The 24,883-nt window shown below is 36.6% G+C and overlaps 1 protein-coding gene across 3 annotated transcripts in view; it reads left to right on the forward strand.

Annotated features, from left to right (window-relative positions):
* Positions 1 to 24,210, forward strand: part of HMGCR (3-hydroxy-3-methylglutaryl-CoA reductase) — a 31,968-nt gene extending 7,758 nt beyond the window's left edge. For all 3 annotated transcript variants that reach the window (XM_004466530.5, XM_071208660.1, XM_058274941.2), the window contains 16 exons: positions 329 to 413; positions 1,346 to 1,451; positions 3,311 to 3,417; positions 3,527 to 3,643; positions 4,394 to 4,554; positions 4,658 to 4,905; positions 5,025 to 5,203; positions 17,802 to 17,996; positions 18,358 to 18,516; positions 18,673 to 18,830; positions 19,912 to 20,017; positions 21,141 to 21,311; positions 21,638 to 21,778; positions 21,873 to 22,031; positions 22,431 to 22,585; positions 22,741 to 24,210. In XM_004466530.5, coding sequence (XP_004466587.1) covers positions 329 to 413; positions 1,346 to 1,451; positions 3,311 to 3,417; positions 3,527 to 3,643; positions 4,394 to 4,554; positions 4,658 to 4,905; positions 5,025 to 5,203; positions 17,802 to 17,996; positions 18,358 to 18,516; positions 18,673 to 18,830; positions 19,912 to 20,017; positions 21,141 to 21,311; positions 21,638 to 21,778; positions 21,873 to 22,031; positions 22,431 to 22,585; positions 22,741 to 22,795 — 2,302 coding nt within the window. In that variant the 3' untranslated portion in view covers positions 22,796 to 24,210. The remainder of the gene's footprint in view (positions 1 to 328; positions 414 to 1,345; positions 1,452 to 3,310; positions 3,418 to 3,526; positions 3,644 to 4,393; positions 4,555 to 4,657; positions 4,906 to 5,024; positions 5,204 to 17,801; positions 17,997 to 18,357; positions 18,517 to 18,672; positions 18,831 to 19,911; positions 20,018 to 21,140; positions 21,312 to 21,637; positions 21,779 to 21,872; positions 22,032 to 22,430; positions 22,586 to 22,740) is intronic.
* Positions 24,211 to 24,883: the final 673 nt, after the last annotated feature.

Here is a 24,883-nt window from a genome sequence, read left to right on the forward strand (position 1 = left end):
CCTTTGCAAATCAAGGAGACCTTTTTTACTAAGAATAATATTTTGCTGTAAAATTATCAATATGTTTCTGTGTAAATATATTTACATTTTTTAACATTAAAAATGCTTTTTAACAAATATTTTGAGCAGCTAATATTTTTAACTTTGGAGGTGTCAGAGAAATATAGAATATACCTTTTAGTAGCAGAAAAGTACACATATTATGTACATATGTATACTAGAGTATCATACTATGATACAATATGGAGACAGAAACTTTTGTTTTAAAGTGATTTTTACACCATATGTTTCTGCTATTGAATGTTCCTCATTATCTTATTTTTTCCAGTGAAGCTTTGCCCTTTTTCCTACTTTTGATTGACCTTTCCAGAGCAAGTGCATTAGCAAAGTTTGCCCTCAGTTCCAACTCACAGGTAAGTATTATTTATGAATGGACTATGAAGAGTATACCTTTTTTTTTCCTTCCTTTTTTCAGTTTGCATTAATAGGAAGGATTAATAGGGTTTCTTCATACCTCAAATTTCAGGAGTTGCCCAGAATTTTAGTTTAATTGTCAAATTCTAAGAGTGGTCTGCATAAGTGCCCCAGAAACAGTCCTATTTATCTAACGTCTCAACCATAGTTCCATGGCTTCTGGAATTTGGAATCTTACCTGTCTTCCTTTTTGAAAGTTTTCAGAAATTAAGCTAATAAAGATTTTCGGATGAATAGAAAAGTGTCTACCTAGTGAAACACATCAGAGAACAAGACAGGAACTACTGGAAAAGAGCTTCTTGGTAGATTTATTTCTAAACCACTTAAATTAAGACTAGCATTTTCCATCTAGTTTCATGTTGTTGACTATTAGTGACTTTGAAGAACCTACCATTTTAACAATGTTGCATCATAGTATCTGAGAATGAAAAAGCTCTAGTTCTACCCTGATTTATGTATTTGATGAATATTCTTGATCATTTGAACATGTTGACTAGAATATTGTTTAGGGTTTATTTTAAAAATTAAATAAATATTTAAAAAATTGCAGCCGAGCATCTCTTGGTGGTAGCCAGAATGCAAAATTTTGTAGGATTTAATTATTGGGACTTAAATGACAGGATTAATATACCACCTGAAAGGAATAGTCTCAGGAAGAATTTCATTCCATGGTATGGGAATCAGGGCACTATATTTTCTTTTTTTAAAAACCTCCACACAATTAGCCTTCTTTCTATCTTGAACACCTGTTAGTCTTATCATTTGTACATTTTTTCTTTGAATAGTAGATTTATTAGAATACTCTCTAACATTTTTATATAAGGTTATTTTATACCTTACCCTCATTGACAATGTTTAATCTTTGTTTTAGGATGAAGTAAGGGAAAATATTGCTCGTGGAATGGCAATTTTAGGTCCCACATTCACCCTTGATGCTCTTGTTGAGTGTCTTGTCATTGGAGTTGGTACCATGTCAGGTCAGTAAGCAGTTTTTTAGTATATTTAAAAGTCAGTGTGTAGATAAAGGGGAAGCAGAACATTTTAAATTTATGTTGGTTATCCTTTATTTTTCTTTTTAGGAGGTACAGGGGATTGAATCTGGGACCTTGTTACATGGATAGCAGACACTCACCACTGAGCTACTACGTCTGCTACCCATATACTTGTTTATTCTTAAATTCTGACATTACTCTTAAAAGTCTTTAATTGTTTGAGTGTATGGGTATACATAACCTTGTGTCTATCTGTTTTTGCTGAAAACATGATTATCAAGTTAATGCTTTAGTTCCTACCACTTCCATCTTTTCTTTCTCTGCTCTCTTTTGGTAGCTTTACCTGTGTGGTGTTTTGGTTTTTAACTGTAATTATATTCCAAGATCCACCTTGTTGCAGGGTCCAGCTTCTGGTGTTGCCTAGACTGAATTAGTGACTTGGTTCCCTGTGTTGTAATTGTCATGTTGGAGACAGTACAAGAATTGCACAGATCTGAGTTAGGTCCACCGCAGAGGCAGTATGCAGCTTTAATCAGACAATATGTAGTACTTCTTAGCAAGTACCCAGCATTAGCATATGTTTCCTCATCATTAATTGGATAATAGAAAATTAGATGTTAAATATCAAATGTAAGACACCCAATACATTGGATTAAAATTATAGATTGGTATGGAAATTTCCCAGAATGACTATATTATGCAGAGCTGTGGAGGTTTCCTAACTGTTAGGATGTGATTTTATGGTTTTCTCATAAAATGCTTTTGTTACTGTAGTTTTATATTCTCTGGAATTTCCACATTTGAGAGTAATTGATATAGACTGAAAAAAATAGCAGTGTATCCTTTTGTTCTATATATTGTCAAATGATGAATTACCATTCTGAAAATAAAATATAACTTTGAGGTTTTGATATTGTTCTATTTAACAGTTTTTATAGGAAAAGGGAATCATTTTTTATTTATGTTTCAAAGCATTTATATTTAATGAGTGAAATTTTTTATATTTTGTTTTATATAAAAACATAGATATTTATATTATTCTCAGTTTACTTGTTAAGTGAGGGGGCAGGATTAGGTAATTCAATGTCTTTTTCACCTCTATAATTCTGTCACCTATTTGTGATTGCTAAATGTGACCTTAAGTAGTTTGTAGTGGAAGTTTTTGTTAATTTTTAATCTTGGCTTGCCATTTTGCATTTTATCATTTTTCAAACAGGTCAGTGAGATTAACTAAAATGTAAGAACTTCAACAGTACCATAGAGGTTATGTTAAAATTAGAGTTTAGTAGCACATGTGAAGTATTTATTATGGTGGTATATTAGGAATGACATAACTAGTAGTAAGCTCTACTTTTATAAAGTCCCTGGTTCACAGGTGAACTGCTTTATGGTAACTAGTGGCATTGGATCCAGTAGTATAACTGGGAGGGAGGGGAGGGTGTGTGTGTGTGTGTGTGTGTGTGTATCCAGTAGTATAACTGGGAGGGGGTGTGTGTATGTGATTGCTGCATTAGAATAGCCTGTGATAGAGGTTTGATAAAGGGAGATTAGAAACTCATTTATCTATCAGATGTTAATTAACTGTGTCTGGCACTGTGATGTTGGGGACATGGAAGAAGACAAGGTCTACTGTCCTGGAAGGCTTAGTGTTCAGAATACTCCTACTGTGCTCTGAGGCTGGCATTACCTCTGAGTTGCTAATTTCTTTTTCTAGTATATGTCAAAGAGTTTAGTGTACTAATATTTTCATATATTTGTCTTCCTGTGGGAAGAGTCCTTGTGAGATACACAACATCAAAAATACACATACTTACTAAATATAAACTTAATTTTTCTTTAACCAGGGGTGCGTCAACTTGAAATTATGTGCTGCTTTGGCTGCATGTCAGTTCTTGCCAACTACTTCGTGTTCATGACTTTCTTTCCAGCTTGTGTGTCCTTGGTGTTAGAGGTAAGAGCAGTTATTCCATATGGGATTCGTAAAGAGTTCTAATTTCTATTAAATCACTTCACCTAAATAGAATCAGTACCTTTTAAGATAACACTGAATTATTTTGTAGCTTTCTCGGGAAAGCCGTGAAGGCCGTCCGATTTGGCAGCTCAGCCATTTTGCCCGAGTTTTAGAAGAAGAAGAAAATAAACCAAATCCCGTAACTCAGCGGGTCAAGATGATTATGGTAATTACATGGTTTTCTTGTCATGGATGGTCCTTGGTTATAATGTCATATTCTGCTTCTTTCAATTTTATTTTTATTTCTCCTGCCTATTATCTTCCAATTTTGTCTCTTTCGCTGATATTCTGCGCTGATATTTTCTTAAGCGGTTCCTCATTTTTTTGAGACTCCTGGTCTTTATTAAAGTCTCTCTGTCCTAAACAGATTTTTCAAGTTCCCCCACTGTATCTCTCTTTGAAAACCTGTGCTTTGGGATATTTTTAGTAGTACAGTGGGACCACTATGTTGGTTAGTCACGTCACAAGTTCAGGGGCTTCCTTCCATGGTAGGTGGACACCACAGAAAATATTATCTGGTTATCTAGTTGCTGGGATTTAAAAAATTAGATTCCTGGGAGAGGATGTGGCTCAAGCAGTTGAATGCCTCCTTCCCACATGGGAGGTCCTGGGTTTGATCCCCAAGGCCTCCTAAAAAGAAGGGCAAACAACAAGCAAGCAAATGTAAAAACCAACTCAGGGGACCCTATGTGGCTTAGTGGTTGAGTGCCAGCTTCCCCCATACAAGGTCCCGGTTCAATCCCTGGCCCTGGTACCTCAAAGAAACAGAAAAAAAAAACAGTTTCCATTGAAATATGCCAAGGATATATGAGGCCAAATATTTTGTCTAAAATATTTCATATTTGGAGAGTCTTAAGGACTATAAATCTTATGAACTTTTGCTTTATATAACTTAATTTTTAAAACTTTATTTCAGTCTCTAGGCTTGGTTCTTGTTCATGCTCACAGTCGCTGGATAGCTGACCCTTCTCCTCAAAACAGTACTGCAGAAAATTCTAAGGTTTCTTTGGGTTTGGATGAAAGTGTGTCCAAGAGAATTGAACCAAATGTTTCCCTCTGGCAATTTTATCTTTCTAAGTAAGTTAACTTTGACCTATTTTGTTATATAATAATCATAGCACTCAATGGTACTTTTATAATTTTGGAATGATAACATTTTAATCTGCTTTCTTTTATTTAGAATGGTCAGCATGGATATTGAACAAGTTATTACCCTAAGTTTAGCTCTCCTGCTGGCTGTCAAGTATATCTTCTTTGAACAAGCTGAGACAGAATCTACACTTTCATTGAAAAACCCTATAACATCTCCTGTAGTGACCCAAAAGAAAGTCCCAGACAATTGTTGTAGACGTGACCTTACGATTATCAAAAATAACCAGAAATTCCATGCAGTGGAGGTGGAGACAGGGATAAACCAAGAAAGAAAAGGTGATTTCATATTCTCTTCACTTCACAATCCTCCTGTGCTGACTCAGAAAGTTGAATCTGATTTTCAAATTATGGTATAATGTTCAATGTTATGAGATTTCTTTTGATCTCTTGAACAGGTGAAGTTATAAAGCCTTTAGTGGCGGAAACTGACACCTCAAACAGAGCTACGTTTGTGGTTGGTAACTCTTCCTCACTTGATACTTCGCCAGTACTGGAGACACAGGAATCTGAAATTGAGCTTCCCAGGGAGCCTCGGCCTAATGAAGAATGTCTGCAGATACTTGAAAATGCAGAGGTGAGGAAAATAAAACAAACAACTTTGGCATCTTTATTGAAAGAGGAGCTTTTGTTTTGAATCACCTGACTTTTATTGAAGGAAAGAAGAAACTAGTATCTACTGGGTATCTACTGGATGCCTAGAAGTGGTGTTACATGTCGAACACGTTCTGTCTTATTTATTTATTCCCCATAATGTTGTAAGGTAGCTGGAATTTTCTCCATTTTCCATATTGGAAAACTGATGTTCCAAGAGGAGTAAGTAATTTCCCAATGTAATATACCTAGAAAATGGCAAAGCTGGGAATGGAGTTCATTTTTTTCTGACTCCAGAGTTAGTGCTCTTTCAAGTTTATTATTTTATCGTAGAACTGAGTAACTGCCCTATTCTCACATACATGTTAAAGTCTAGAAACAGTTTAGCACGAAGACGAGCTTCAAAGAAAGTAGAAAGTTTTGTTGTTTTTCAAATAAGCCTGAAGCTAAGTAAGATTTAAAAAGATAGACTTGTTCTGCCTACATGACCATATGAGTCCACTCTTGATTTAGTAGGAATGTTGTGTTCCAGTCATGTCTGTTTCATTTAATTAATTCTTAATTTATGTCTATATAAGTCAACATGGAGGTGTATTCCTTTTTCTTTATCACTTACCTTTTCATCATTCATGTTAATATATATACCAGTTATCTCAACTACTTTGCTTTATATGGGGTTAGCAAAACTTACACAATGAGCATCAGATTCTTAATTATGGATTTTTTCCCCTATGAATTATACCTAGAAATTTTGAAGTTTTAGCCTAATAGTTGTTTTATTTTCACACTGTTATAAAGAATTGCCTTTACTTTTAAAAAATTATTGTAGAAGTTGTAGAATAACAAAAATCATGCAGGAAATACAGAGCTTCTTTCTTCCTTATCTCCCTCACACAGTTTTCCCTAGTATTAATGCTTTGCATTAGTGTTACCTTTGTTACAATTAAAGAAAAACTATAATTCTGTTAACTATATTTCATAGTTTATAGTAGGGGTCATGCTTTGTGTTGTACATTTTTGTGGGTTTTTAAATGTGTGATTCCGTTAACATATATACAATCTAAAGTTTCCTCTTTTAAACACACTCGAGTATATAATTCCGTAGTATTAGATACATTCACTATGTTGTACTACCATTACTAAGACTTTTCCATCACCGGAAATAGAAACGCTGTACAAAGGAAGCATTAACACCCCATTCCCTACCTGCACCTGGCCCCTTATAACCTTAGTTCTAGTTTCTAACTGTTTGAGTTTGCTTATTCTAATTATTTCATATCAGTGAGATCATACAATAATTGTCTTCTTGGTTGGCTTGTTTGATTCAACATAATGTCAGGGTTCAGCCATATTCATATTCTCATATGTACTGAACTTCCTTCTTTTAGATGGCTAAATAATATTCCATTGTTTGTATAAACTACATTTTGTTTATCCATTCATCTGATAATGGATGTTTGGGTTACTTCCATCCTTTGGCAATCCATAGTGCCTCTAATGAATATTGCTGTGCAGATATCTGAGTTCCTGCTCCCAATTCTTTTGAGTATATACCTAGAAGAGGGATTGCTGAGTCATGTAGTAATTCAGTGCTTAATTTTTGGAGGAGTTGTCAAATTTTTTCATAGCAGCTATAGCATTTTACATTCCTACCAACAATGAATGAGTATCCCTATATCTCCACATCCTCTCCACCTGTCCTTATTTTCTGTTTTTTTTTTTTGTTTGTTTGTTTTTAATAGTAGCCCTTCTAGTAGATGTGAAAAGGTATCATTGTGGTTTTGTTTTGCACTTCTCTAATAGCTAAAATGTCAAGTTATCTTTTCATGTGTTTTGGTAATTTATCTTCTTTGGAGAAATGTCTATTCAAATCTTTTGTCCATGGGTTGTCTTTTTGTTGTTGAGTTGTAGGATTTCTTTCTATATTCTGGTTTTAAAACTCCTACTGGATTTGGTTTCCAGATGTTTTTTTCCCATTGTGTAGGTTGTATTTACTTTCATGATGAGGTCCATTGCACAAAAGTTTTTAATTTTAATGAAGACATATTATTCTGGTTTTTTTTGTTCCCTGTGTTTTTCATATGAAGTCTAAGAAACCATTGCTTAGCACAAGGTCCTGAAGATGCTTTCCTATGTTTTCTTCTAGGAGTTTTATAGATTGGGTTCTTATTTTTAGGTCTTAGATCCATTTTGAGTTGATTTTTGTGTATGGTATGATATAGGCAGTCTACTTTATTCTTTTGCTTATGGAGATCCAGTTTTCTTTGTTGAATAGACTATCTTCCCCTTCATTGAGTGGACTTAGCACATTGTCAAATATCACTTAACCTAGATGTGAGGTTTATTTCTGAACCCCTAGTTCTGTTCCATTGATCTATATGGCTGTGCTTGTATCAGTCCATACTGTTTCAGTTACTTGTAGCAATGTAATAAGTTTTAAGATTGGGAAATGTGAGTACTCCAACTTTGTTCTTTATCAAAATGTTTTTGGCTATTCAGAGCCCTTTCCTTTCCATATAAATTTGATGATTGGCACTTCCATTCCTGCAAAGTAGGCTGATGGAATTTTGATTGGCATTGTGTTGAATTTCTAAATCACTTTGGTTAGAATTGATATCGTAACAATATTTAGTCTTCCGATCCCTTAATATGGAATGTCCTTCTATTTATTTAGGTTTTGATTTCTTTATCAGTGTTTTGTACTTTTCCATTTATAAGTCCTTTTATATCCTTAGTAGATTTGTCTCTACATATCTGATTCTTTTAATTGCGTTGTACATGGAATTGTTTTCTTGATTTGCTCTTCAGATTATTCATTACTAGTGTGTGGAAACACTACTGGTTTCTGTGCGTTGATGTTATACCATGCCACTTTGCTGAATTTGTTTCTTAGCTTTAGTGGCTTTGTTGTGGGTTTTTTCAGGATTTTCTGTATAAAGGCCCAAGTCATCTGCAAATAGGGAGTTTTACTTCTTCCTTTCCAATTTGGATAGCTTTATTTCTTTTTTATTTTCTAATTGCTCAGGCTAGAACCTCCAGCACAATGTTGTTGAATAACTGGTAAGAGTGGGCATCCTTGTTTTGTGCCTGATCTTAGAGGGAAAGCTTTCACTTTTTATCATATCGAGGAAGTTTCCTACTATTCCTAGTTTTCTAAGAGTTCTTATCAGGCAGAGGTGTTGGATTTTGTTAAATACCTTTTCTGCGTTTATTGATAAAATTGTAATGCTTTTTCCTCCTTTGTTCTATTTTTTTTGGTATATTAAATTAACTGATTTTTCTTATATACTTGGGGTAAATCTCATTTGATGTATAGTTTGGTGTATAAGTCTTTTATGTGCTTTTTAATTTGGTTTGCTTGTATTTTGCTGAGAATTTTTGCAAATATATTCATGCGGGATATTGGTCTGCAATTTTCTTGTATCTTTTTTTTTTTTTTTCCTTTATCTGTCTTTGGTATTAATGGGTGATGTTCGCCTCACAGAATGAATTTGGAAGTATTCCTTTTCAGTTTTTTGGAAGATTTGAGAGTATTGGTGTTCATTCTTCTTGGAACGTGTTGGTGAAATCTGGGTTTCTTTATTTAGTTTTGTCTTTCTTTTTTTTGTTAGTAGAAGTACATGTTTGTTGATTTTGTTGGTCTTTTCAAAGAATCAATGTTTGGTTTTCTTGATTCTCTCTTTTTTTTTAATTCTCTTTTTCTTTTTTTTTTTTTTTAAGTTCTTTTTTTTTTTTTTAAAGATTTATTTATTTAATTCCCCCCCTCCCCCGGTTGTCTGTTCTTGGTGTCTATTTGCTGCGTCTTGTTATTTTGTCCACTTGTCAGAGGCACGGGAAGTGTGGGTGGCGCCATTCCTGGGCAGGCTGCACTTTCTTTCGTGCTGGGCGGCTCTCCTCACAGGTGCACTCCTTGCGCGCATCAGCACTGCACATGGGCCAGCTCCACACGGGTCAAGGAGGCCCGGGGTTTGAACCGCGGACCTCCCATGTGGTAGACGGATGCCCTAACCACTGGGCCAAGTCCGTTTCCCTCTTTTTCTTTTATCTTCATTCTAATCTTTATTTCCTTCCTCTGCTCACTTTGGAGTCAGTTTTTTCTTTTTCTAGTTCAGTTGTGAGGTTAGGTTTCTGATTTTAGAACTTTCTTTTTTTTAATGTTGTGAACATTTAGAACTAAAAATTTCCCTCTGAGCACTGCCTTTGCTCCATCCCATAAGCTTTGGTGTGTCATGTTTTCATTTTCATGTGCCTCAAGATAAGTCCTAATTTCCTTCATGATTTCTCCTTTGACCCATTGGATGTTTAAGAGTGTATTAATTTCCACATATTTGTGAATTTTCTGTTTTTCCTCATGTATTAGTCAGCCAGAGCGGTGCTGATGCAAATTACCAGAAATTGGTTGGTTTTTATAAAGGGTATTTATTTGGGGTAGGAGCTTACAGATACCAGGCCATAAAGCATAAGTTACTTCCCTCACCAAAGTCTATCTGGAGAAAAATGGCTGCTGACGTCTGCGTAGATTCAGGCTTCCTGGGTTCCTACGTTCCTGGGGCTTGCTTTACTCTGGCTTCAAGGTTTCTTCCTTGCTGGGACTGGCTTCTCTTTCCTCTGTGCTGACTTCCCAGGGCTGCAATTTAAGTCTTCAGCATAAAACTCCAACATTAAAAGCCCTCAACTCTGTTCTTCGCCATCCCTTTTATCTGTGAGTCCCCACCCACCAAGGGGTGGGGATGCAATGCCTTAATCATTATTCAGACATGCCCAGGTACAGATCAGATTACAAGCATAATCTAATATTTCTTTTTGGAATTCATCAATTATATCAAACTGCTATACCTCAGTCACTGAATTCTTCACTCTGTTTTTGTTGAAGACACATTATATGATTCAGTATTTTTGAATTTAGGGAGACTTGCTTTTCATCTAACATGGTCTGTCCTGGAGAATGATCCATTTACAGTGGAGAAGAGTGTGTATTGTGCTGTTGTTGGGTGAAGTGTTCTAAATGTGCTTGTTAGTCTAGTTGATTTATAATATTGTTCAAGTCTTCCTTATTATTATTGGTCTTTTATCAAGATGTTCTATCCGTTATTGAAAGTGGTGTGTTGAGTTCTTCTACTATTAATATAGATCAATCTGTTCTCCCTTCAAATCTGTCAATATTTGTTTCATATGTTTTGGGGCTCTGCCAGTAGGTGCATGTATTTATAATTGCTACATTTCCTGTTGAATTTACTCCTTTACCAATATCTAGTGACCTTCTTAGTCCCTTGTAATAGTTTTTGCCTTAAATTATATTTATCTGATATTAGTACAGCTACCTCAGGTCTCTTTTGGTTATTAGTTGTGTGTTATATATTTTTCCATCCTTTAGCTTTCAACTTAACTTGTGTCCTTGAATTTAAGTTGAGTCTCTTATAAATAAAATAGTTGGGTCCTTCTTCTTTTATCCATTCTGTTACTCTCTGCTTTTTGTCTGGAGAGTTCAGTCCATTTACTTGTAAAATTACTTCTGATAATGCAGTACTTTTTCCTGCCATTTGGCTGTTTGGTCTTTGTAAGGCTAATACCTTTTTTGTCCCTTAATTCTTCCTTTAATACCTACTTTTATATTTGTTTGATTTTTAAATTTGTATTGTACCATTTTGAGTCCCTTTCATTTCTTATATATTGCTCATATAGTTTCTTTGTTATTACCATGGGGCTTAAATTTAACATCCTAAATCCATAACAATCATGTTTGATTTGTTACCAACCTAACTTCAATAGCATACACATAACACTCTTCCTATACCCACTCACCCCCACACCTTTTTGTTCAACTTGTTTGAATTATATCTTTATATATTGTATGTCCAAAATATACGTGTTTTATTTTTATCTATTTTGCATTTTGGAATCTGTAAGAAGTAAGAAGTATAGTTATAACAATACAATTCAGGCGGTGGACTTGGCTCAGTGGTTAGGGTGTCCGTCTACTACCTGGGAGGTCTGTGGTTCAAACCCCGGGCCTCCTTGACCTGTGTGCAGCTGGCCCATGCGCAGTGCTGATGCGCACAAGGACTGCTGTGCCACGCAGGGGTGTCCCCCGCATAGGGGAGCCCCATGCTCAAGGAGTGCGCCCCATAAGGAGAGTCGCCCAGCGTGAAAGAAAGTGCAGCCTGCCCAGGAATGGTGCCACACACACGGAGAGCTGACACAGCAAATAGACACAGAGAACAGACAACCGGGGTCGGGGGGAAAGGGGAAAGAAATAAATAGATAAATGAATCTTTAAAAAAAAAAAAAAATACAATTCCTTAGAACTGGCATTTATAATTACCCATAAGGTTACCTCTACAAGAGGTCTTTATGCTGCTCTGACCCACTGTCTAGTGTCCTTTCTTTTCGGTCTGAAGATTTCCTTTTAGCATTTCTTGTAGGGCCAGTCTAGTGGTGATGAACTGTCTCAGCCTTTGCTTATCTCAGAATGTCTCATTTCTCCTTCATTTTTTTTTAAAGATTTATTTTTTATTTATTTCTCTTCCCTCCCTTCCTTCCCCCCTCCATTGTCTGCTCTCTGTGTTCATTCACTCTGTGTTGTCTGTCTCCACTTGCATTCTTGTCAGCGGCACCGCGAATCTGTGTCTCTTTTTTGTTGCGTCATCTTGCTGTGTCTTGTCTCCGTGTGTGCAGTGCCATTCCTGGGCAGGTTGCGCTTCTTTTGCGTGGGGTGACTCTCCTTGCAGGGTGCACTCCTTGTGTATGGGCTCCCCTCTGTGGGGGACTCCCCTGCATGGCACAGCACTCCTTGCACACATCAGCACTGTGCTTGGGCCAGCTCACCATACGGGTCAGGAGGCCCTGGGTTTGAACCCTGGACCTCCCAAATGGTAGGCAGGCACTCTATCAGTTGAGCCAAATCTGCTTCCCTCTCCTTCATTTTTGAAACACAGTCTTGCCAGATGTACAGCTCTTGGTTTGCAGTTGTTTTGACTTAGTCCTTTAAATATTTTGTCCCATTGCCTTCTTGTCTCCATGGTCTCTAATGAGAAGCCTGCATTTAATTTTATTGGGACTCCCTTGTACATAACATGTTGCTTTTCTTTTTCCACTTTCAGAATTTTCCCATGGTACATGGCATTTGACAGTTGACTACTATTTGTCTGGTTGTGATTACTTTGTTCAGTGGGCTTCTTGAATGTGTATATTCATGTTTTAAAATTTGGGATGTTTTCTGCCATTATTTCTTTGAATATTCCTTCTGCCTCTTTTTTTCTCCATTTGAGCCTCCTATAATGCATATATTAACAAACAAAGGTGTCCAACAATCTGTGTTCTCTTGTCTCCTCCAAACCATTTCAATTGTGTTGTTTTTGTGTTTGCTGATTCTTTCTTCTGCCAACTCCAATCTGCTGTTAAACCCTCTAGGGAATTTTCAGTTGTTATGGTCTTCAACTCTAGTATTTCTGGTTGGTTCCTTTTTAAAATTTCTGTCTATTGAAATTTTCATATTTTAATCATTGTTTTCCTGATTTCCTATAGTTCTTTCTCTGTGTTTTCCTTTATCTCTTTGTGCCTATTGAGGGTTTTTTTTTTTAAGGTCTTTGTCCAATATATCCAAAGTCTGGTATTCCTCATTGATGATTTCTGGATTTTTATCTGTTCTTTAGCTTAGGCCATCACTTCCTTTTTGTTTTTGTGTCTTGTAATCTTTTGTTGCCCACTGTACTTTTTTTTTTTTAATTAAGTTTTATTTTTTTAAAGATATTTGTATTACATAAATGTTACATAAAAAATGTAAGGATTCCCTTTTGAGGATGCTCTTACATAGTTTGTAACAAATGTTTCACAGCAATGCACAGTGTTGGTGGAAGGGTGATGTATGAGACCCCTGTGTTATGTTATGTATGTCTATTTTGTAAGTTCACAATCTTTACTATATACTTATTGTTCATGCATGTTCATGTATTAATAATATACTTCAATTTAAAAAGTAAAAAAATATATATATATCCCATTCCCTACCCCTCCTGCACTTTCCTACATCAGCAACATCCATCATTAGTGTGCTACATGTGTTACAGTTGATATTGGAGTATGGCCACTAAGTGTGTATTATAGTTTACATTACAGTTTACACTCTCTCCCACACAATTTTGTGAGTTATGACAAGATATATAATGGCCTGTATCTGTTATTGCAGTGTCATTCAGGACAATTCCAATGCCCTTAAAATGCCCCCATATTATACCTATTTTCCCTCTCCCTCCCCTCAGAACCTCTGGTGGCCACTGCCTCCATATCAATGATAAAAATTCTTCTATTGCTAGTATACAAACACATAAGTCTATTGCAGAATAACAGTAAGACTATTCTGGGATTAAGTCTGTTTCTTAAGTTTGTAGCCAGCTGGTGATATGACAGATTTCCTTGAGTTCCAGGAAAGATTAACAAAAGCAAACTGATTTTAAAAAGCACCTTTTACAGTCTTTGCAAATTTTCTCTGCTTTGGCTGGTACTCTTCTTCAGAATGTAGCCCTACTATCAAGATCAGCTCTAGGTGAATGCAAAGTGCAGCATCCTTCCCTTTTTTGAGCCTTAGTATTTTCATGGGCTTGAGACTGCTGGTCATCTTAGGAGGTCCCCTGTTTATAGGAATTGGGATGCCCCCCTCTACTCCCTCTGAAATAGGGTTTCTCCCCTTCCAGGGTGCTCTGTTATATTACTGAAGGCAGGTAATCTTTTGCCCCAGGCTGCTTTGACTTAATTGTTTCTTACACTGTTTTAGCCTTAGCCGTCTGCAAGCTGCTTCTGTGTGCAGGGCAACTTCTGGGAGGGCAAGCCAGAGAGGAGTTTCATGGCTCAATCCTTCAAGATGCTACCTGATTGTCAGGGACATAAAGGTACCTAGTATGCTCGTAAGAGTTACTCTGCTCCCTGTGGAACAGGGCGGTGACTCCACAACGGTAGAATGGACTAGCTCTACCCCGCCCTGGGGATGGGCTGGGGGAGGGGCCAGCAAGGGCACCATGAGTTTCTCCCACCATTTTTAAAGCTGTGTTTTCTTGATTCAGCACTTGCCCAGTTACTGCAACTCTATTTTCCAGAGTTCTGAGGAAGATCTCTCTGCTAGTTTTTGCTAGTTGTTCAAGGATTCTGTGAGGGAATGAGGGATCAGCACCCTGGAGTATCTTATACTGCCATTTAGTTAATAGGAAGCCAGAATTTGCTTCTATTTTGATATTCTTAATTATACTTAAATCCTCTCCTGCCTTAGAGCCCCAAAACCATTTTTATGGTGCTTTTGTTTTTAGCTCTTTTCAGAACTGGGCTCAGTTATAAGGGCCTTGACTTTTACACAGAATGTTCTAAATAAATATTTGTTAGTTTTCACTGATAATTCTGTTGAGCAGGTAAGTTTATTTTACAGATGAAATCTTAGACTTGCCAAGGTCAGGGTACACAACAGAGTAGGGAAGCACTGGGAATGACAGCCTGTCTTCTGATTCTGTGCTGGTATGCTGTTCTTTATTGCGGTCTCGGATAAGCTAGTTTGGGTGGGGATTTAATGCACACTAGCCAAGGATTAATGTTTTCAGGATTGCTCTGTGCTGCTTTATTATAATTTGAATAACTTAACCAATGTGATCTTCTAGTCATTGGCTTTCTTTTCCTTTTCCTTTTGCTTCAAGGGATTTGTTATTGATCTACTGAATGTTTCTACATTTTTTCAACTGTAAGAATATCTGAAGTTTGAAACTTCCAACTTTAAAGATAAAAGTAGTTTTTCGATAGGTTTTTCTTTTTAATTAGAGAAATTGTGAGCTTACAAAACAATCATGTATAATGTGCAGAATTCCCATACATCACCCTTCCACCAACACTTAAATTGTTGTGGAACATTTGTTACAGATTATGAAAGAACATCAATGTGTTAGCTTTTGAATATATCTTCATTCAACGTGAGAATGAATTTTGACTAGGCAAAATGCTGTATTCTTGAATGTGTTTCATCACGTTATTAAACATACAGCTTTGAACTGAAACTAGTCACTGTTTTCTGAACATAGTCCCCAATTCTGGGTTCCTGTTGTTCATGTCAACTGAGATACCCTCCAGTCCTCAGGTATTCATATCTTTAGGGCAAATGGCTGCCTTCCCATTTGAAACCTTCCTTATTTTCTCCATTTGGAAGTAGTTTTTTCTCTGAAGCTCCCTCAATTCTTTGTGCCTTTTATTTATTTCTTTTTTTAAAAGGAAATATTTACACTGAATGCATTTTATATATATATATATATATATATATATATATTTTAAAGATTTACTTATTTCTCTCCCTCCCCCCCATTGTCTGCTCTCTGTGTCCGTTCACTGTGTATTCTTCTGTGTCCACTTGCATTTTCTAGCAGCACTAGGAAACTGCATCTCTTTTTTCGTTGCATCATCTTGCTGTGTCAGCTCTCCGTGTGTGCAGTGCCACTCCTGGGCAGGTTGCGCTTTTTTCACTTGGGGTGGGCTCTCCTTATGGGGTGCACTCCTTGTGCATGGGGCACCCCTATGCGGGGGCACCCCTGTATAGCACGGCAGTCCTTGCATGCGGCAGCACTGTGCGTGGGCCAGCTCACCACATGGGTTAGGACGCCTTGGGGATCAAACTCTAGACCCTCCATATGGTACACAGATGCTATATCAGTTGAGCCACGTCCACTTCCCCTCTTTGTGCCTTTTAAATTGCACGTGCACCTTGTTGCTTGCATCACGTGCTTATATGATAATCTTCCATTATTAGACATTTTTTAAAAAAGAAGAACACGCAGCGAATGGACAGAGAGCAGACAGCAAAACGAGCTGCAAGGAGGGGGTAATAAATAAACAAATAATAAATAAAATTTTTAAAAGAGAGACACAGATTCTAGGTGCCACTGTGAAAGGATAGGAGACACAGAACACACAGCAAATGGACACAGAGAGCAGACAACTGCTCTCACACAGGATAGCTCTTCTTACGGGGTGTACTCCTTGCATGTGGGGCTCCCCTATGGGGAAGACACCGTTGCACAGTATGGCACTCCTTGTGTGCATCAGCACTGCGCATGGGCCAGCTCCACATGGGTCAAGGAGGCCCAGGGTTTGAACTGTGGACCTCCCATGTGGTAGGCAGGTGCCCTATCCATTGGGCCAAATCCTCTTCCCTTCCATTTTTAGACATTAAGCTCTTAGAAGGTTGAGTCCATATCCATGTCACAAGTGAGTCATGTATATAGTAGGTGCTTGCAAAGAAAATCCTTTAATGAACCACAGGTAGTAGGCACAGAATTATTTAAGATTTTTGATCTGTTGAGGTGATACGTCATCATCATCAATATATGTATATCATCACAATAAACAATCTAAAGACAACTATTCATAAATGAGGGTAAGGTATTGGCAACTTGTATACAAGACTAAAGGACTAATCTCCCTAATATATAAAAGCTTCTACACATTGATGAGACTAACAATCTAATTTTTTTAAAAAGAAGAAATAATCAGTATAATCAGTTTTCAGAAAAAGAAATATGAATAGCTTATAAATATATGAAAAGATGATCAACCTCATAAGAGAAATGAAAATTAAAACTAAAGATGTTTTCATTGAGTTTATTTAGTTTGGCAAAAATTCAGAAGTTTACAAAAATAAGACTGTGGGAAAAAAGGCATTCTCTTACATCACTGGTGGTCGCCAGTTTGGTGATATTTATTGGAGTTATAAATATATATACCCTTTGACCCAGCACTTAAAGAAACTTGTACTTATACATTTGCACATGTGTGAAATGACGTGCACAAGATTAATCATTCCAACGATCTTTGTAATAGCAAAAATTTGGAAACAATCTTAATGTCCATTAGGGGACCAGCTAAATAAATTGTGCCTTATCTAAACAATGGAATATTATGCTGCTATAGTGTAGAATGAAGAAACTCCTTGTTTCAGGTGCAGATATAGAAAGTGCTTCAAGATAATTAAAAATAAGATGTATGCTACTATTAATATTTGGGATAATAAAGAGGGAGAAGTTATATATAAAACTTGAGTATGCATTAAAAAAATCACTGGTAGGATATCTAGCAAAGCAAAGCAGCAATTACTTGTTTACCTATTTCAGCATAGATAGAGAAGAACTGGGCAGATGAAAGACTGGTGGAAGAAGACTTAATATTACATATCTTTTTATAAATTTTTTTAAATTGTGAATATATTACCTATTTAAAAAATTAAAAATAAAATTTACCAAAATTTAGTGGAGTTTGAACAAAAACTGCTATATGTAACATACATTTTACCAAGGAAAAGCGCATTGATTTTTCTTTTTAATGTGTATTAATGCATTCATATCTTTGCATTATTTAAAACTGCAATGATATGGTATATTTTATTTGGTATTGTTTATATTAAATAAGTTATTTATTACAAAAACTATACTGATGTAGAAAAGATTTATATTTCAGTTTTGCATTGTTTATATTAAATTGGTTATTATGAATAAAATGAAATAAAATCCTTCGAGTCTTGTATCATCTCCATCCCTTCCCTCCTTTTTATTCCATTTGTTTAGAAAGGTGCAAAATTCCTTAGTGATGCTGAGGTCATCCGATTAGTCAATGCTAAGCATATCCCAGCTTACAAATTGGAAACTCTGATGGAAACCCATGAACGAGGTGTATCTATTCGCCGACAGATACTTTCCGAAAAGCTTCCAGAGCCTTCTTCTCTCCAGTATCTACCTTACAGGGACTATAATTACTCCTTGGTATGCTATTTTTTTTATTAGAGAGGGTTTACTTTGTAACTTTTTAATATTTTTTTCTGGGCTAGTCTTTGGTATGCACATAGTATTATAAAACATTTTCTTCTTTAAATTATTTTCATGTAATTTTGTTTTCTGCTTTTGCAGTAGGTTATAGAAATTCAGAATACTTTTCTCTGCTGTTGTTTATAGTCATTAGTCATAGATTAGCATTTTAAACACTTAAAGAGTAAATAAAAAATAGTTTTGTTGAAAAAATATACTGAAGGATTAATTTTAAAGAAAGTTAATGACAAGGGCTGAGATGAGTTACTGTGTATTTACAATATAGATTTTTCATTTCGTACTTGGCTTTACCTTTTAGGTGATGGGAGCTTGTTGTGAGAATGTTATTGGATATATGCCCATTCCTGTTGGAGTGGCAGGACCCCTATGCTTGGATGGAAAAGAATTTCAGGTTCCAATGGCAACAACGGAGGGTTGTCTTGTGGCCAGCACTAATAGAGGCTGCAGAGCAATAGGTGTAAGTTGCCCTTTATACATTTACCTGTTTTAAAATAAGTGCATTCTAGGCAAGACAACAAGAAGAGGTTTAGGGACAATCAAGGACACCTTATGGGCAGAGTGTTGGGTGGAAGTGTGTTAGGATTAATGTGTGCCTGTAACATGCTCTGCATAGCTTGGTGGTGGTGCCAGCAGCCGAATCCTTGCAGACGGAATGACTCGAGGCCCAGTGGTGCGTCTTCCCCGTGCTTGTGACTCCGCAGAAGTGAAGGCCTGGCTTGAAACACCTGAAGGATTCATAGTGATGAAGGAAGCATTTGATAGCACCAGCAGGTAGGCGTGTGAGTGGATTTAAATATATGGTTATTCTTATTTCAAACCTGGGCCATTTTCTGTGATTGCCAAACATAACTGCTAAAATATTGGGTGCTTAAGATAATGTAACAAAATATCAACTTCAGTACTTCAAAATGTGTAATATTCATGCTTAGTTGGGAAAGCAAAAAGAATGTCCTTGGTCCAAATGAATAGAAGTAAGTCAGAAAAAACTATGAGCTGGCAAGTTTCTGTGTTGCTTTTAGAAGGCTCACTTTGAAAAGACTTAACTTTGCTGGGGAGTTTTGACTTAGAATTATAAGGGAAATGGACTTGGCCCAGTGGTTAGGGCGTCCGTCTACCACATGGGAGGTCCGCGGTTCAAACCCCGGGCCTCCTTGACCCGTGTGGAGCTGGCCCATGCGCAGTGCTGATGCGCGCAAGGAGTGCCATGCCACGCAGGGATGTCCCTCGCGTAGGGGAGCCCCACGCACAAGGAGTGCGCCCGTAAGGAGAGCCGCCCAGCGCGAAAGAAAGTGCAGCCTGCCCAGGAATGGTGCCGCCCACACTTCCCGTGCCGCTGACGACAACAGAAGCGGACAAAGAAACAAGACGCAGCAAATAGACACAGAGAACGGACAACCGGGGAATGGGGGTTGATTAAATAAAAAATAAAAAAAATAAATCTTTTAAAAAAAAAAATTATAAGGCATTCTTCTGTAGATTGGAACAGAAAATACTTTTCCAAACAGGATGGAAGTATTACTATAGTACATTTACTTTGAAGGCAGAAAATTGAATATATAATGAAGCATAATCAGTACAAATGATACCCAGTATAGTTCAAGCTATTTGTTTGTTTATTTGGATTTTTTAAGTTCTCTATTAATATATGACTATCTGGAGCTTTCCCTTCTTGTGGCATCTAAGAAAGAGAGAAAATTGGAGTAGTATCCCTAATATGTTTGGCTAAAAAAGAAATACATTTAATATGTAACCTCCTCCATGCAATCTCCCTTATATGTAAAATGAGGTGACTGTTCTAGATTTTAAGATAACTTCCTCTTAAAAAATAAAGGTTTGCATCTTTTGTTTACAGATTTGCACGTCTACAAAAAATTCATACAAGTCTGGCTGGGCGCAACCTTTATATCCGTTTTCAGTCTAGGACAGGTGATGCTATGGGGATGAACATGATTTCAAAGGTGAGCATGGGTAAACTATATCTGAATTTTTATACACAAAACTATTAAAAATGGTTTTCTTAGGAGAGAGGAACTGCATATCAGGGATATATTTGTGAGCAGACTTGCTTTTTACTTTGTGTCCTTCTGACTTTGGAATTTGCACCATGGTACATATATTACTTATTCAAAGAATTAACTAAAATATTTTTATTAAGGTGAAGATTGATTGATGTGTAACTCATGGTATATAAGAAATCCTAGGGGTTAACACTAAAAACTTTGTGCTGTAAACTTTGAAGCTGACCCCTTCCAGAAATTTCAGCCATGTGTTAAGAGGCCAGCTATATAAAAGAAAGAAAGGGAAAAAAAAGAAGCCAGCTATAGTTCTTGTTTATAGTCCATTTATTTCAATTACCACCTTCTATGAAGATTGGAATGCCCTGTGTTTTATTCTCCTGGTATTTGTTTAGGTACCAGAGTGCAAAATAATATAGTCATTAGTCAGGTTAGCCAAGTTTATTTTGTGATTTACCTGTTTATAAGGACAATTATAAGTAGTAACTGAATACATAAGCTTTAAAAATTTCAATAAATTTATTTTGGTTTATTGAGATGTGCATTGTTAATTGGATCCAGTTAATTGGAAGTCATTGAAAGGCTTCTTTATGTTTTATGTAATGTAAATCATAAAACTGATTTTAATGACCCACTTCTCTTTATAGGCTTGGTAACTCTCAGGCTCTTGAGTAACAGTTTAATGACTAGGAGAGGGAATTTATTACAAATTGTTAATAGGTTGAGTTAGTCATTTCCCAGTGATAATGTGAATATGAGTATTCTATTCTCATTGAATATTTTTAAGTGTTATTATATATTCATTTTTATATTATGTACAACCTGTTCATCTTGCCCAAAAAGAATTTGGTTCTCATACCTGAAAAGAAACACACCCTACTGAGAATTTAGTCACTGCAATGAATAATAAAACAGCTATTACTTTTGTGCTCAGTTTCTTTGAATTGTAATTATTATAATTAGAAATATTTGAAGGTACACGTAAAAGCCTTCTGATCTAGAAAAGTGAACCTTTTATGAATCATAATTTTTTTGTTTCTTTTTTTGTTTGTTTGTTTCTTAATAGGGTACAGAGAAAGCACTTTCAAAACTTCAAGAACTTTTCCCTGAGATGCAGATTCTTGCAGTTAGTGGCAACTATTGTACTGACAAAAAGCCTGCTGCTATAAATTGGATAGAGGGAAGAGGAAAGTCTGTTGTTTGTGAAGCTGTCATTCCAGCCAAGGTTGTCAGAGAAGTGAGTGACCAGATTAATATTTTATTTTATTAACCTTCAAATACTTTTTAAAAAATTGGGGAAAGGAGTATTAACACTTTAAATAAAGTTAATTTATAGGATATTACATCAAGATGACTGCTCCATCTTTCTTTGCCCCACCTGCCTCTGTGTGCTAGTCACAGTAACAAACTTTACTGATTTTTTTTTTTTTTTTTTTGGAGGCAGGGCTTAAATGGGGCCATATCTAAATTCCCTAGTTTTCTGGAGGTACAGAGATAGATCTGGGTAACAGGTCCGTGAATCTTCTGAGGAAGATGTAAAGTGTATGCAACTCTGTTTTCTAGGTATTAAAGACTACTACGGAAGCTATGATTGAGGTAAACGTTAATAAGAACCTGGTGGGCTCTGCCATGGCTGGAAGCATAGGCGGCTACAATGCTCATGCGGCCAATATTGTAACTGCTATCTACATTGCTTGTGGACAGGTGAGGTGTCCAGACTCCACTTCTCTTCTGTTACGTTGCTCTAGATGAAGGAAGTCTATTTCACATTTTGTCTTTTTTCTTTCTTTTCCCTCAGGATGCAGCACAGAATGTTGGCAGCTCAAACTGTATTACTTTAATGGAAGCAGGTGGTCCCACAAACGAAGATTTGCATATCAGCTGCACCATGCCATCAATAGAAATAGGAACTGTGGGTGGTGGGACCAACCTGCTGCCTCAGCAAGCCTGTCTGCAGGTATGAAGGAGCATAAGGCACAGAGTCCAGTGACATCGAGCCTACTTCTACCTGACACCACATATCACTCAATATATTTTAGCTGGTCTTTAGGCTCTTTTGTGTCCCGTCAGCCTTGTCCAGTGCACCAAATAAGCATGTTCAGAAATATGCTTTTTAAATGTTTAGAAAGGATATTAAGGGGACAAATATGGAAATGTTTTATCTACTTTGAGTAACTGCAGTCAGTGTCATCCAGGCTGTAAATGTTATGTTAGTTGTGGTATGTATGTTGCCAGTACTGGTTGTTAAATATCACAAACTTAGTACTTCCAGTGGAGTCTAGTTCTACTCTGATGACATTGTAGTTATCCTTATTTTAATCGATGTGAGTGAAACTTGTTGTGTCTCTGGTTGCAGATGCTAGGTGTTCAAGGAGCATGCAAAGACAATCCTGGGGAAAATGCCCGGCAGCTTGCCAGAATTGTGTGTGCAACAGTAATGTCTGGAGAATTGTCACTGATAGCAGCACTGGCAGCAGGACATCTTGTTAAAAGTCACATGATTCACAACAGGTAGAACTTAAAGATACATTTAACATGCTTTCAAAACCTGTATTTAAAATACATAGGGAAAAACCTCAGAGTCAGTAAAATTCTGCACTTAGGATATTTTGTTATATATTATGATATGATTATCTATACCACTATTTTGTGTTTTTCTGCCATAGGTCAAAGATAAATTTACAAACCCTCCAAGGAACTTGCACCAAGAAGGCTACTTGAATAGCTCGGCAGTTCTGAATTGAAACCCCAGCATTGGATTCTAAAGGACTAACATAAAATCTGTGAATTAAAAAGCTCAATGCAGTTTTTTATTGAGGATTACTAGACATGATCAGTGAGGCGACTACTTGGTATTAGGCTCTTCCCGAGAGATCTGACATCTTTCTTTCTGTGGAGAGTCTTCCAATCTGACAACAGTTTAGTGATTTACATGCTGTGCCCTCTGGAAAGATCTCAACATGGATATTATGCTTCAGTGCATCACAGCATTAAATCTACAGCTCACTTTTGAAAGAGAATACAAGCTGGGAAAAAATTGTCTTTTTTTTTTTTTTTATTTTGATGAAATTTATGAAGCTCAAGGTGATCAGTCTGAGTTTCCCTGCCCCAATACTGCCCCATTTTGAAAGTGGATTTTAAACTTAGACCGTAGCTGACAAAATTCCTGGTTTTATAGTTAAATTATTTAGTCTGGGTTATAGAACATTCAGAAATAAGAACTAAGTTTATTTTTTGTGAACTAATACTTCATTTGGTGCTGGTCTGTCTTGAATTTTTTTTGGTAGCTTTTAAACATTATTCTTCAGAAGGGGACCTTCTTTCTTCAAGAGAAGAATCACTTTTATTTCCTAACTACAGAATAATGTGCTAAGCAGTGCTAAATAGTTCTCTATCAAGAAAACAAATCACTGCATATTTATTGCTACAGGCTACTTGTTCAGAGAAACCTCTTATCTAAATATAAGTGTTTGTCTAGATTGTCTGTACCATGTCTTTCAACATAAGACTCTAAGAAATGCAGAGGTTTGTGCACTCTACTACTAAAGATACAAGAGCTCTTAGTGTTGCTTAGATGAGGGCCACTCTTGCTTATCAAGTATAAACAAGTTGGTGACCTCTCAGAACTCAAAACATGGAATATACAAATTTGAAAGAAAAACACCATTTCTCTAAGTCAACTTAAATTTCTTAAAAGACATTTTATTTAGCGGGAAAATTCTAGATAATTTTTTGTAAACAAATGTATCAAATCTGTATATGTTGTAATAAAGCATCTTATCCTAGGAGTTAAAATAAATACAAATCAACATGTATACTGATAAAATACTCCCATTTGGGCTGTAGGAGAGTGTCCTTTAATACTGTCTAGGAGACCCTGCTTTCCTTGTGGAGCCTGATGAAAGGGAAAGTGCTTTGAGAGCCAGTGAAGGAGCCACGTGAATGGCCCTGGAGGAGTGGACGTTGCTCCCATGGCCAGGAGGTTGGTGACTGTGAAACAGTCATACAGGGCTCTTGGATGGACCACAAAGCTCTTAGCTTCATCAGGGGTCAGCAGAGTTGTTGAATCTTAATTCTTTTTTTAATGTACAAGTTTTGTATAAATAAAGAACTCCTTATTTTGTATTACATCTAAAGTTTTGTTAAGTGTTGGTCTTGGAAAGTTGGTGTCTTGTGTAGGAGATGGACTCTGTAAAACATTCCACTAGTGCTGTGGCAGCATGGAGAGCCTCTGAATGATTGTGTCCATAGTATTGTTATGGATGATTTACCTTTTCTATTATATGTAAAGTTTAAATTGCTTCCCTTGTGACTTTTCAGCCAGTGACTTCTGATTTATCTTTCCACCAAATGGCAGTGAAAAATATGCTGAATTTTCGTTTTGGTGGCTGTAACTAACATCATCTTGCCAAATCAGTGTTTTGAACAATTACTAAATGGTATACATTTTGTTATAGAGTACTTTTTTTCCAGTTCCAGTAAATAATGAAAAGGTAGTTAATACTTGTAAGTACAGAGGTAACCTTTTTATTTGGATTAACCCCAGGCCTCATGCCTGGAAGCTTGTAAAGGCTGTCCAGAGTGGTAACATCTAGTTCATGCTGGGAGCCCCAGACCGTTTATCGTTATATTCTCCACCTCTAGAGTAATGGCAGGTTGGTGGTATGTGCATTAAAATGACCTCTCTCATTCTTGGAGGGCTTGATTAGTTTCAGATAAACTTGACACTGCCTTTGTTCTTAAGTGGTGTTTACTGTCTGTTCCTATTTGATTACAACCTTTAAAATGATAAATTACCCCTACTTACCT

Source organism: Dasypus novemcinctus, chromosome 2 (assembly GCF_030445035.2).
Source record: "Dasypus novemcinctus isolate mDasNov1 chromosome 2, mDasNov1.1.hap2, whole genome shotgun sequence".
In the NCBI taxonomy this organism is placed as follows: domain Eukaryota; kingdom Metazoa; phylum Chordata; class Mammalia; order Cingulata; family Dasypodidae; genus Dasypus; species Dasypus novemcinctus.